At 38.8% G+C, this 13,787-nt stretch overlaps 2 protein-coding genes across 2 annotated transcripts; both read left to right on the top strand.

Moving 5' to 3' along the window:
- Positions 1-956: 956 nt before the first annotated feature.
- On the top strand, positions 957-2,839 carry LOC106389747 (RNA-binding protein Y14). Its single transcript, XM_013830086.3, has 4 exons — positions 957-1,317; positions 1,575-1,711; positions 2,171-2,322; positions 2,597-2,839. Exons 1-4 carry the CDS (start codon positions 1,053-1,055, stop codon positions 2,640-2,642), a joined length of 600 nt encoding a protein of 199 aa, XP_013685540.1. The 5' UTR covers positions 957-1,052; the 3' UTR covers positions 2,643-2,839.
- A 2,946-nt stretch (positions 2,840-5,785) lies between these two features.
- Positions 5,786-7,224, top strand: LOC125588311 (glutathione S-transferase T3-like). The gene is made up of 3 exons (XM_048759597.1): positions 5,786-5,863; positions 5,978-6,759; positions 6,976-7,224. Exons 1-2 carry the CDS (start codon positions 5,786-5,788, stop codon positions 6,734-6,736), a joined length of 837 nt encoding a protein of 278 aa, XP_048615554.1. The 3' UTR covers positions 6,737-6,759; positions 6,976-7,224.
- The last annotated feature ends 6,563 nt before the right edge of the window (positions 7,225-13,787 follow it).

Here is a 13,787-nt window from a genome sequence, read left to right as displayed (position 1 = left end):
CAAAAAAATTAATGATGATAGTCTCCAAGGGGGAGTGTTACAAAAGTCAAGTTGGTTTCGTAAGGAAATGAAGATGGAGCCCATGCCATTAATGTTCACAGTAATATTTGTCGAATTAGCTGTCTATATAAGAGATTGTAATACATTCATTTTACTTTGCCCCTTTCGAACGTAATAACATCAACCTCTCTTCTTTGGTATACTACTTCTACCTCTCATTTATTACGATTCTTATTCTTTCTAATTCTTCCTCTACCTTTTCTCATATTTACGTAACATGATCAAACAAATAAACACCTCATATATACGAAACACAAATAATACAATATATAATATAATTATAACAGACCTTTTATTTGTGATAATTTTAGAATTTAGAACTCTAAAACTATAAAAAAAAAATTGTAATGAAAAATTGAGGACCCTCTGCATTTGCACCAAGGGCACACTCACAAAGCCGGCACTGTTGTTTATCATATAAGATAGACTTCACAATGCAAGAAATCCCGTAAGGTTCTAAAAACATCTCTGAGCATTTCCAAAACACAACCCTTGTCAATATTCTGCTCGTGCAGACCAAAAAGTAGCAAACACTATAAGCTTCACTTCCAGTAGAGTTTCAAAGATACAAAAGAGCACAATAAATGTACTTGTAACTTAGAGTTCATGTCTTTGAGCATCAGAATCACCTCCCTCTTGACTTCACCCGTTCCAATCCTTTCATTGAATATATCAGTCTCTCTCACCCTAAGCCTTAGAGTTTGGTTCTTGTAGACTGGAGCTTTAACATGACAAGATTCAAAGACTCTGTATACATCCCCAGATGAAGATTTACCAAACGGCCACCTTAAACTGCTTGTTGGATCAACTTGAAAAGGAAAATAATAAATTAGAGGCTACAGCCCAAAACAAGCCCATAAAAGGCCCATATAAGAGTTTTATAACCCACCAGTAGTAATATGAATATCTAAGCAAACAGACGCAAAGAGTTGGGAGGAGAGCAAAAAATACGGGAAGAGATTTGATAGACTACGGCGGCGGCGGCGGAAGTTATGGCGAACCTAGAACCCGAAACAGTCGATTTCGAGCCAGAGGAGGATGACCTCATGGACGAAGACGGTGCAGCAGCTGATCTTTCCCCACGCGCTGCGAATCCGCGGCTTAGGTCTACTATCGCCGGAGCGAACGACGATTCAGCTCAGAGGAAGACCAAAGGCCGTGGCTTTCGCGAGGAGAAAGATTCCGATCGCCAGCGCCGCCTTTCCTCCCGAGATTTCGATTCACTCGGTTCCGATGGTGGTCCCGGCCCTCAGAGATGTAACCTCTCTCTCTCTCTCTCTCTAGCTTAAGTTGATTGATTTGTTCTAGGGTTTCTCAGATACCCATGTGGCTAAGATTCGATTTGACCTAGAAAGCTTGCTCCTTTCTGCGAACATTAGGACGTAACATAGTTTCTACGAGCAAGAATAAATGTGAAACTTTGGTCTGATAGTATACATTGGTCTTTACTTGATGGTAATAAAGAGTTAGAAGAACTGTTTTGTGGATGATTTGTTGTCTTGGTTTATGTGTAGCCATCGAGGGGTGGATTATTTTGGTGACTGGAGTTCATGAGGAGGCACAGGAAGATGATATATCGAATGCTTTTGGTGATTTTGGGGAGATTAAGAGTTTACATCTCAATCTCGATCGCCGTACTGGTTTTGTCAAGGTATGGAGTTTTTTTTTTATTCTTTGTTCTTAGTAGCTCTTCTTGATAGTTAGTTTAGTAGCCTTTTGGTGTTTGCTGTTTAGCAAAGTAGTTTCTTTTGCTATGTTAGATTTTTGTCATGGTTGAGTGATTTTCTGTAAAGTGTAATAATGTTTTGTCCCAGATGATATACTCTTTGATATACTGTTTGTGTTAATCAGTGTAACGCTGACTAATTAAAAAAGGAAGTTAATTTTGGAATGTTAGACTACTGTTAATAAAAGATGTAACGTTTTTGTATCTCAGATGACTCTTTCCTCTTTAAACACACTTCTATGTGTCAATCAATAGCTCCCTTGTGTATCAGAATGGAAAGCCGAAGTAATAAGCTTTGTTTTAGTTACTTCAGTTATTTTGTGATTATCTTCTGGAAATTGTAACAATCTTTCCCACTTCATATTTGTCTTCTTTGTTCTTTAGGGTTATGCTTTGATAGAATATGAGAAGAGTGAAGAAGCACAGAATGCTATCAAAGCAATGAATGGTGCTGAGCTTCTTACACAGAACGTCAGCGTTGACTGGGCCTTCAGCAATGGACCCAATGCTGGATCTTACAGGAGAAGGAACATGAGGTTTGTATCCTAATCTCTCTTTTGTATCGCCTCTCATAAACAAGTACGAGGAGTTTACTTTTTTTTTTGGTGAGATGAAATTGCAAGTATGATTAAGAACACCTACGTGCAAGTGAGAGTAGTCTTTGCTGCTTTATTTAGAGTTAAGATTGTGTATGTATGCTTATGTCTTAATTGTTGACAAAGTATGTGACTTTCTTTAAGTTGTTTGACCTTGTTGTTTGCGTTTTATTCATAGCATGGTTTTCATTCGATTGTTCTGTGGGTTTTACAGGTCTGGGAGGTCACAACGTTCAAGAAGTCCGAGAAGACGTTTCTGATTGTTTCATTTGGTTCCAGAGTTGTCTCCACATCTCTCTGTATTTGTGATTCTCTCTCTCTATCTGTAAGTCGTGAGTGTTTGGGCTCTTTTTCTCGGTTGCGTAGGTTTGGATATGTATTTGCGTTTTGAACACCATGAGAGATATGTTTCAATGCTTCTGGTTTGGGAGAAGAAAAAAATATTGGTTGAGGATTATGTTTTAGTTTTTATTATCAATATTGCTTTCATATATGGGTAGTTAGTGAAAATCAAAGAAGACCTTCTGTTACTACAGAAATTGAAACCAAATATGTTATCAGAAAGTCAACAAATCCCATAAATTAGTTGAGAAAAAATCGAGTAAAATAAATAAAAAGCGCTGGGAAGGCAACTTTGGCCACGGTAACAAAAAGTCAATAACTAACGAGTTGGAGGTAGAAAGAAAAACTTAGTATATAGAATTATAGATCGTTGAATTAAATAAACGTGTCAGTTAGAGCTGAAAATTTTAATCATTGCCCGCGGGCTCCGCCAAGTTTGATCCGCTGCGGGGCGGGTACGGGTCGAACCATTTGAAATTTTTAAATCGCGGGTGCGAGTGCGGATCGAGATTATTTTGACTGGGGCGGGTGCGGGTCAGCCGAATTTGAATCGCGGGTACCCGCCCATCCGCAAATTAAAAAAAAAAACATTTTTGAAAAAAAAAACATTTTTTCGTAAAATATATAAAAAACAATAAATATTTGTATAATTTTAATTATAAATATATTTTTTTAATAGTAATTTTTTAAAATAACTATTATATAAATAAAAAATAATTATTTTAATTAAAATAATTATTATATAATTAGAAAATAATCAATTTTAATTAAAATAACTATTTTTAATATAATTAATAGAGAAAAAGACAAAAATAGCACTAAATCAAGTTTTTGTTCCCAAACTAGCACTTAAAGTCAAAAGTCACAAAAATAGCACTTAATGTTTTATCAAAAGTCATAAACTTAGGGTTTAGAGTTAAAGGGTGGGGTTTAGGATTTAGGGTTTAGGGTTTAGGGTTTAGGGTTTAGAGTTTAGGGTTTAGGGTTTAGGGTTTAGAATTTAGGGTTTAGGGTTTAGAGTTTAGGGTTTAGGGTTTAGGATTTAGGGTTTAGAGTTTAGGGTTTTGGGTTTAGAGTTTAGGGTTTAGGGTTTAGAATTGAGAAATGAGGTTTTGGGGATAAGATATAAACTTAGAAATGTGCTATTTTGGTCATTTTAGTTTTTGAGTGCTATTTTTGTGATATAAACTTAGAAAGGTGATATTTTGGACATTTGCCCTAATTAATAATACCCGCGGGTTTGGCGGGTTACCCGCGGGTTTTGGCGGGGCGGGTGCGGATATAAAAGTTTTTGTTTGCGGGTTATGCGGGTCGAGTTTTTGAATCGAAAAAATGATTCGATCCGCGGCGGGGCGGGGCGGGTCGGGGCGGGTTGACCCGCGAACCCAGCACTAAGTTCTACGCAGTTTTATGCTTGAGATGTAATAAATATAATGAAGGTTATATATGTAATAGATATTACAGAATGTTACTTCCAGTTCTCTCTTTATTTATTTCATCATATCTCATGACCTAAATAAGCCGACTTCGACAACATTTTCCATGTTCGAATTTTTTGACACTCTTATCAATTGATGAAAATTTTCAATTTTATTTTATAATACAACTATGTTAAAATAAACAATTTGTTTTATTTAGTATAAAATTGACTTACCATGGAGGTCAACATGGCTAAGAGTTTTTTGTGAATATATAAGAGAAACAAAAAATAAATCATCAAATCACGAACCCCATTATTAGACCATGTTTATCGCAGAACCTAAAGAGTTTCTTAGTGTTAATTGTTGAATTAATTAAATCCAATGAAAAGAAAAACCAAGATTACCGATCCTTAATGGAAGGTTTTGGGAATCGGTTTTATGGTGGTTTTTCAAACACGTGACAGCACCACAATTTATCTTTTTTTTTCCATTTCTTTTCTCTCTCTTTCTTGGTTTTTTGCATATTCGTTTCATTCTTGTTTTCTCCGAGAGACGAGAAAGAGAAGATCGAAACCGACGAAAGACGACGACTCCGTCGGTCCCGTCGACGTCTCCTCCGTTTTCTCCGTCAGAAGATTGATCGGAAGCCACCACAGAGGACGACTCGCGCTCTCCTCACCGCTTCTCCTCCGTCTTCTCTCGAGTTATCCGTCAGAAGACCGATCGAGAGCATGCACAAACGACGACGACTCTCTCGTTCCTCACGGCGACTCCTTCCTCTTGAACTCGATAGGTGTGTGCTTTCTCTTGATTCTATCTTCATCTCCTAAACTACTCTCTGAATAATTGGGGATGAAAGCTTCGTGATGGACTACGAAACGTTTGATAGCAGCGGTTAGTTCCCTTCCCTAACATTGTATTAGAATGAAACACCTTCCTTGTTCTTATTATCTTTGGTTCTTGTGAAATTAGGGTTTACGCAAGTTGTGGACTTTCTCAGATTGAGCAGGAAGCATACATATCTATCATTAGTTAGTTGGGTACTTCAATGAATCTCAGGTACTTCAATGAATCTCAGGTGTTCTTCTTCTTAAGTTAGTTTACGGCTAATCTATTTTTATGTATGTATCTTGTTCAGGAAAAGGACAGTCTTATACCAAAATTGCGTAAAGAGTTGAAAGTGTCAAACGAGGACATTGAGAGCTTCTCCGTCTGATCCGTGTGTCTCTCAGCTATCGCTCACGATCTCTTCAAACTGGTAAATGCTTTGTCTCTGTATTTTCAGTTCTGTAATAAAGTTGATAAATACTTGTTAAGGTTAATAAATGCTTGTTAGGTTGTGGTTAGAGAGTGTGATGAATGCTTGTGAATTGTGATGAATTGTTGTGATGAATGGTTGTGGTTAGGACTGTGTGGTTAGGTAATAAATAAGTTAGATACTTGTCTTCTCATCTCACCTCAACTCAACTCAAAGAGTAAAGCCATTACAAGACCCATATCTAACACGATCTTTCTTCTCTTCTCATTTATTAAACCCCTTCTCTCGTTTTTATCATCTCTAACACAGCCTCTTCTTCTTCTTCTTCTTCTTCTTCTTCTTCTTCTTCTTCTTCTTTCTCTCTTCTCTGGCATTCTAAGATATGGATTCTACGAATCCATATACTCGGCCTTCCAATTTCACTGACCTGTTGAACAGTCAACAAGACAGTGACCTTCCTGTACCCTCTTCTTATGAGAGTTTTTCACACGGTGGAGTTCTCAGTTCACAAATCCCTATGTTCAGTTCACAACCATCTGGAACTGCAAGCTTCTGTGAAGACTCACCTACATAGAAGAAAGAAAGAAAGAAATGGTCTGTCTCTGATGATTTAGTGCTCATTAGCGCCTGGTTAAACACCAGCAAGGATCCGGTAGTAAGCAATGAGCAGAAAGCAGGAGCTTTCTGGAAGCGCATTGCCAATTACTTTGCAGCTAGTCCAAAGGTGGCAAGAGGTGAAGAACGAGAGCCTATTCAGTGTAAACAAAGGTGGCAAAAGGTGAACGATCTTGTTTGCAAGTTCTGTGGAGCTTATGCGGCTGCAACAAAGCAGAAAACAAGTGGTCAGAGTGAAAGTGATGTTGTTAAACTGGCACACCAAATCTTCTACAACGACCATAAGATGAAATTCTACCTTCACCATGCTTGGGAGGAGCTGAAAAATGACCAGAAATGGTGTGCGCTTGCGAGTACTAAGATTGATGGACCACAATCATCAGGCGGTAAGAGGAGGAGGTGTGAGGATGGAGCGCAATCAGCTTGCTCTGAAGCAACCACTAATCGAGCTGATCCTACCGCACGTCCTCCTGGTGTTAAGGCATCGAAAGGAGCATGTGGTAAGAGACCAATGGTAGATCAGCAGGGTGTCACTCAGTTTCAAAACATGGTGTCTATCAAAGAGAAAGACATGTCTATCAAAGAGAAAGACATGGCACTGAAAGAGAGACTCTCGAAGATGGGACTTCTAGGCAATCTCATTTCAAAAACAGAGCCACTCTCGGAATATGAAGAAGCGCTTAAGCAGAAGCTAATCACAGAGATGTTGGGTGATTAGTGTGTCTGTCGCATGTTTAAATTGTATGTGTTTTTTCTCTATGTGTCTTTCGTGTAGCGCAAGTTTGCATATTGTATGTGTTTTCATGTTTCTGTGTTGATGTTTCAATGTTTCAATGTTTCAATGTTTCAATGTTTAAGTGATATGTGTGGTCGTTGTTGATGTTATGTTTAATGTTTGGTCGTTGTTTCATATGTTTCAATGTTTCTGTGTTGATGTTTCAATGTTTCCGTGTGCAGAGAAACAGAAGTTGTGATATGAAGCAAGCCACAAGATTCTTATTGAAGTCAGAAGAAGCAAGAGAAGTCACGGGTGTGTATGTTTGTATGTCTGTATTAGTCACAAGTTTGTCATGAGTCTGTATGTCTGTATTAGTCAAGAGTGTGTCAAGTTTGTCACGGGTCTTTGGTATGTTTGTCACGAGAGTGCTTTACTTCTCTCCTTTTCTATATAAGTCACAAGTTTTGTATACAAAATTTACAAGTTTACTTCTCTCCTTTTCTAAATATATCAAAGTCTCATTCGCAAAACACTCTTTTTCGTCATCTTCTACTTGATCATCTCCTTCGCCAAAACACTCTTTCTCATCATCATATCTTCTACTTAATCATCTCCTTCGCCAAATACACTTGTTTCAAAAAAAAATAAAATCAAAACACATTTTAAATTTTGATCGCATATATGGCATCTTCTTCTCGTAACAATTTTGAGGGAGTAGATGGTCAAAGTTTTGATGAATATTTTGATCAATATGTTGATCAAACATTCGAAAATTTGGCTATTAATTATGGTGATCAAGAAGACGAAAGAACAAAAAGAAAAAACGAGTTCACATCGAAAGAAATCGTGAAGAAGGCGATCGACGTTTGTGGAATGATTATTTCAGTGAAACTCCAACATATCCTAAAAATCTATTCAGAAGACGATTTAGAATGAACAAGTCATTGTTCATGCGTATTGTTGATCAACTTTCCAATGAAGTTGAATTCCTTCGACAAAAGAAAGATGCTCTCGGAAGGCTTAGTCTCTCTTCACTTCAGAAGTGTACGGCAGCCATTCGTGTCTTGGCCTATGGTTCTGCGGCTGATGTTGTTGACGAATACCTCCGACTCGGTGCAACGACAGTTCGGTTATGTGTGGAACATTTTGTAGAAGGAATAATATATTTATTCGGCGATGAGTACCTAAGAAGACCAACACCGGCTGATCTTCAACGTCTACTTTATATTGGTGAGCATCGTGGCTTTCCCGGGATGATAGGGAGCATCGATTGTATGCATTGGGAGTGGAAGAATTGTCCCACCGCTTGGAAAAGTCAATATTCACGTGGTTCGGGTAAACCCACAACAGTGTTAGAGGCGGTTGCTTCGTATGATTTATGGATATGGCATGCGTTTTTTGGACCTCCAGGTACCTTAAATGATATCAATGTTCTTGATCGCTCACCTGTTTTTGATGACAAAATAAAAGGTCAAGCTCCGCAAGTTACTTTCTCTGTCAATGGAAAAGAGTATCATTTGGCTTACTATCTCACCGATGGTATTTATCCGAAATGGGAAACTTTTATCCAATCTATTCCAATACCACAAGGTCTGAAAGCGACTTTGTTTGCTCAACATCAAGAAGCTGTCCGAAAAGATGTCGAGCGTGCTTTTGGAGTCTTGCAAGCTCGATTTGCCATTGTTAAAAATCCAGCACTTTTTTGGGATAAAGCCAAAATTGGGAGGATTATGAGAGCATGTATCATACTCCATAATATGATAGTAGAAGACGAACGAGATGGATACACTCATCTTGATGTTTCAGAGTTCCAAGAAGGAGAAGACACCAGAACTTCACATGTCGATCTCACGTATTCTACAGATATCCCTTCAAATATCGCCAATATGATGGGTGTTCGAACTAGAATTCGTGATAGACAAATGCATCAACAACTCAAAGCTGATTTGGTTGAACATTTATAGAGTAAGTTTGGACGTGATGAAGACAACAACTGAGTTCGAATGTTTCTTTCAAATTACTCTTAATTATTGTACTAAGTTTTATTTTTATGTTTTTTAATATCAATGTTTTAAATATTGTCTTTTAATATATTTTATTTAATAAATAAATTTTATCTAAAATTTTTTTTTTTTTAAAGATCTCTAATTAAGAAATTCCCTTTGGACCGCTCAAAATGAGAGTTTCTTAATTAGAGCTCTTAACCCCACTTAAGTACAATTAAACTATTAAATAATCATTAAGGATCCCACTTAAGGATCATGGGATAATCATGCTCTTAGTTACTCCTTCCATTTTTATTAGATGTCTTTTTAAAATAGGCCCACAGATTAGAAAAACATTTATTATTTACATTTTCTAAACAAAAAAACATCACTAACTATACACAAACGAACAATAGTAAAATAAACGGCATAATATCATTGGTCAGATAACATTAATTGTTAATAAATTTTGTTATAGAAATTAAAAACATTATCAAGTATTAAAAAATAGAAGGAGTATGAATGAAATGTATATAAAATCAGTTTTTGCCAGACAGAAAACTATAAAATAAAGGAATATATATATATTTAAAAGTCTAATATACTGATTTGATTTTTATTACAGATTATAAGAAATATTGTATCCAAAACTGTATAACTGATAATTTTATCTGTGATTCACGTCTCATAGTTTAATTTATATCATCATGAACCATCTTTAAAAAATCATCCAAGCAATTCTACTTTCATTATGCTCTAGATCTGTCGCCATTTACGCCTATCAGTTCACTTTCCGTCAACATCAGTCGATGACTCGATGGATACAGTAAACACATTCATCGGTCACTTGGTTCAGTAACAGTTTGGTTCCCGACACAAGTTTTCGAGACTATACACATACACATCATCTTCGACAAATGTTTCTCTTGAGGAAGCAAATAGTCGGAGTAAAAGTTAATTTGTACATAAAGAACTGAACAGAAGAAATTAAAACTGATTAATTAATACTACCAGTAAACTTGGTTGGAGTTACGCAAATTGTTAAATGGTTACATCATTCAGCTAGACCCAATCAAACATTCTTTGCTTCCTCGAGTTGTATACGGAGTACTTCTTTTCTTTCAATAGTGACTTTAATTAATACTATAGCATTAATGGACGATGAAAGTGGTTATAATTATGACGAGGGGAAGAAGGAAGAAATCATTTAATAAGTTTATAGCTACCAATATGATTAGGTTACCGCAGTAATGAATTCTTGTTGGTGCAATTTAAGAGAAGGTTCAAACATTTTAGTTACGTAATATACGAAAGATATGTTTAGATACAATTACGTAACCATTTGGCTATGTATCCCTAGATTGTCAAAAGTTAATATTTTATCTTCGATACTACACTAAAATATATCCTGATGTTTATCGTAATGTATGTATTCCATTGTGTAGTTTATTAAATATGGAGGGAAAGAAACACGAGAAACTCTGAAAAATCTTTTACCACCGATAAAACTTGCAAGGCTCATTGACAAGTAGTCGAATTTTTTTTGAGAAACCGATTGAATACCATATAAGAGACTTCATGAAAGCATTTTACCGATTTAGCAAAAAATAAATAAATTTAAATGATATGAAATAATTTAAATGCTCCGAAAACATAAATGTTTTCTTCATAGAATATGTGGTCACGTTTATGTATTTAGTATAATGTTTTCTACAATTTACACAAGGACGATCAAAGTACGATATGTGCATTCATTCTAGGGACCCTTCGTCCTAATATAACAACAGAGATGTAATGATTGTTCGTTAGCAAGGTCGTGTTAATCAATAAATTAACCCAGGAAAAATCAGGAATAATAGGTAAATAATACTAATCCAGTCGCATGCTATTTTACAATATTCATTTACACGCACAAAAATAAAGAAAAAAATTAGAAGTAATTTTTGAATCTGAGTTTGGTTAGGTCGAACGAAATGAAACTAAATTCGATGGTGGGTATTTCAAAGACGTTTTATTGATCAGTATGTGATAACTAATGAGATTACAAAGAGAATAATGGAAAGAAAGAAAGGTCGGAGCTTTGTAGAAAGACTCCGACAAGAACACTGGAGAGATCGATTGGTCGTAAACCCTAGATCTTGCGGTCGAGTGTTTTCTCTCGGATCCCTCTCTCTTTCCCTTATGTCGTTCTTTTATAGCTCCAGTTTGTCTATCCTTCGTTCGCCCTAGGACGGTGTTTACTTTGAAGGCCCAAGCCCGATTTCGTGCTTTGATGGGCCTTTGGGTCGAACGAACTTTATTAAGTCGATGCGAGCTCGGTCAATCGATCGTCGGTACGATCGAACTGATCGTTCTACTTATCTGAACCGGCCTTGATTGAGTCATTGATGCTAATAGGCCGAACCCCGTTATCTGATGGGCCTTGTGGAGGAATATTAAATTCTCCTCCAACAGTAAGCTCCCCCCCAGTTCGCTCACGAGGGACCTGGTTTCTCGCGAGTGGAGTGCTAAGACTTGGCTCTGAGGATAACGGGTTAAGGTCGTCTTTGTCTCATCGGGGCGATCGATCGTTGAGTAAACTTCGGTGAGCTGAGGGCAAAGTCATTCGGTGATCTTCCCTTCGATCGTAAGGTGCTTAATCGCGCTTTAGCACGAATCAGGGATTGGTTTTTGAGACTCTATCGAACTGGCCCGACGCGATCTTTGGAAGTGCGATCGATCGACAGGCTTTAGGGTCCCGCACAACGAGGGTCGATCGATCGTCGAGCTCTGATCGTTGAGTAAGTCTTGGTGCGCCGAAAGGGCTTCACAAGGTAAAACCGTGCAAAGAAAAACTGCGTGCTGCTGGCTGATCGATCGCATGACGTTATACTTTGTTCATGACAATTGATCGTGCCTTGATCGACTTTGACTCAGTTTTTACCGTAACGGATGCAACTTCACAACTTCACAACTTCAGTTGTTAGAGGTGGGGAAAAACCCATGTGACGCCGACTTTGATGCGTGTGATTGCTGAAGAAGGGAGCTTGCTCAGTGTGGTCCTACGAATAATCGATCAATTGTTCGAGCGGAAGGTTGGTCTGAAGGGATGATTTCAGTGTATGAGATTAAACCGGTTCGGTTTGGTACAGAATCTCGAATCAATTTCCCGTTTTTGATCCTAGAATCTAGGGTTCTCCTAGACTTAATTATTGCACCGCCTTCGGGTTCCGTGCCCTTTGCTATAAAGGGGTTGCTTCTCTTCTCATTCTTTCACTTCTGCTTGGATAAAAGGTACTTTACTCTCTACCTCTTCTTCTTTTTCTTTACTTCCGCCGTCTCCTTTTATTATATATATATATATATATATATTTTTTTTTTTTTGGGCCGTTCTTCGTTTTTCCGATTTGCCGCCGTGGGTTCCGCCTTCTTCTTGGTATCGATCGTTCGTATCGATCGTTCGTCGTGTTTCGCCGATCGATCGGATGGCACTGCCTTCGCGGGAGAAGTACTCCGCATCTGAGAAGGGAAAAGGGGTGATGAAAAACCCGGCTCCTTCGAGAGGTCAATCGCTCGGTCCAAAGCTAATGGCGTTCGCAATAGGAGCTTATCGGGGTACTCTAAGTGGCGCGGCTGGCTTGGACTTAGGTCAAAATGCACCGGTCTCAGATATCCTGGATGATCTTGGGAAAAGCGGTGAGATCGCCGGAGGTGATTTTGGTTGCGCGGAAGACGATGGAGGGGAGACCGTCGCGGGTGGTGCAAGGAATAGATTCGTCGCTCCTGAGTCTGCTGACATGGTATGGTGCCGGTCGATCCCGTTTCGTCTTGGTAACGACGGATCGATCGACCAGCTTTTAGATCTTCCTCCAGAGAGTTCTCGTCCGTCGGTAGTGTCAGGGCAAGATTGGGGAGACATTTTGCCGACGCATTCTTCGGTTGGAACTGTGTCGCTGCTGTTGAAGGGGTGCAACAGTGACTTTCATAGTTCCTAGGGCTGAGCAACGTCCTTGGTCTGCTCCGATCGGCTATCATTGCGTTTATGAATCTTTTTTTGAAGAGGATTCGAGGTTGTGGTTTCCGATCCCCCGTCTGATCACTTCGTACTGTTCGCGCCGTGGTATTGCGCTTACGCAGCTAGTGATTGGGGTAGTCAGAATCGCTGTGGCGCTAGCGGCAGAGATTGATGTTTCGATGTCCGATCGCATTTTTGAAGAGCTGACGCAGGTCGAGCCAAAGCCGAACGGCCTCTACACGGTGCAGATGCGTTCCGGTCTTCTAATCTTGACGGGTCACCCTTCTCGCACAAAGAAATATTGGCACCACTATTACTTTTATGTCAAGGCGAACGAGTTTGCTTTTGAGGAACCGCCGACCGATAGCTTTCGGGTTTTCTGGAGCCGTCACATTGGTAGATAGCTTATGTCGAGCAATTTCTCTGTTTCACTGATTCTCACTCCTTCGATTGATTTTCTTTTTGCAGTTGGACATCCGAATACCATTGAACCTTCGGATACTTTCTGGAGGGATTTACCGAAGGTTGTTGTTCTCAGTCAGCAGGAGTGGGGGAGTTTCGATCGTAAAAGGATTCGCCGTCAACGGAAGCGAATCACTAAAGGTAAGTTCTCCTCCTCTCGCCTTTAAGTTGATAACCGTTATTTTTCGCTCTAGTCTTCTTGTCCGATCGATCCTCATTCTACTTTGTATTGACTCTTTTATTATTGTTTTTTGTTTTGTAGTCGACTGGCCGTCGAATCTCCCTTGTGAAGAATTAAAAGGAAAAAAGAGAATGAAGCTTCCTCTCATGGGGCAGATTTCAAAAGCGTATCCGAGCTACAGCGATATTCTCCGGGTTCAGCTAGGTGGTGAGAGCTTTGCCGTTGTGACCGAGTCGGAGAAGCTTGGTTTCCGAGCTCGCGTTTCCTGAATGTAATTTGCTCTGTGAAGGATTTGGCGAGTCTGCCCGGGCGGATATCGAGGTAAATTTTTGGTTTGCTGAATGTAATTTGCTCTGTCTTTGGAATAGTTTCTATATGTGCGATCGTTTTATATTGTCTCACCGGTCGTCTTTCGTCCTTTACAGGTTG

Source organism: Brassica napus, chromosome C6 (assembly GCF_020379485.1).
Source record: "Brassica napus cultivar Da-Ae chromosome C6, Da-Ae, whole genome shotgun sequence".
NCBI classification, from domain to species: domain Eukaryota; kingdom Viridiplantae; phylum Streptophyta; class Magnoliopsida; order Brassicales; family Brassicaceae; genus Brassica; species Brassica napus.
The sequence above is the reverse complement of the archived record's forward strand: the minus strand, read 5'-3'. Positions and strand labels throughout refer to the sequence as shown.

Coding starts and splice junctions, on each gene's coding strand:
- LOC106389747 (XM_013830086.3), top strand. CDS start 1,053: ATGGCGAACCTAGAACCCGAAACAGTCGATTTCGAGCCAGAGGAGGAT. Junction 1,712..2,170: donor GCCGTACTGGTTTTGTCAAG/GTATGGAGTTTT, acceptor TTTGTTCTTTAG/GGTTATGCTTTGATAGAATA. Junction 2,323..2,596: donor TACAGGAGAAGGAACATGAG/GTTTGTATCCTA, acceptor TGGGTTTTACAG/GTCTGGGAGGTCACAACGTT.
- LOC125588311 (XM_048759597.1), top strand. CDS start 5,786: ATGGATTCTACGAATCCATATACTCGGCCTTCCAATTTCACTGACCTG. Junction 5,864..5,977: donor AACAAGACAGTGACCTTCCT/GTACCCTCTTCT, acceptor TCACCTACATAG/AAGAAAGAAAGAAAGAAATG.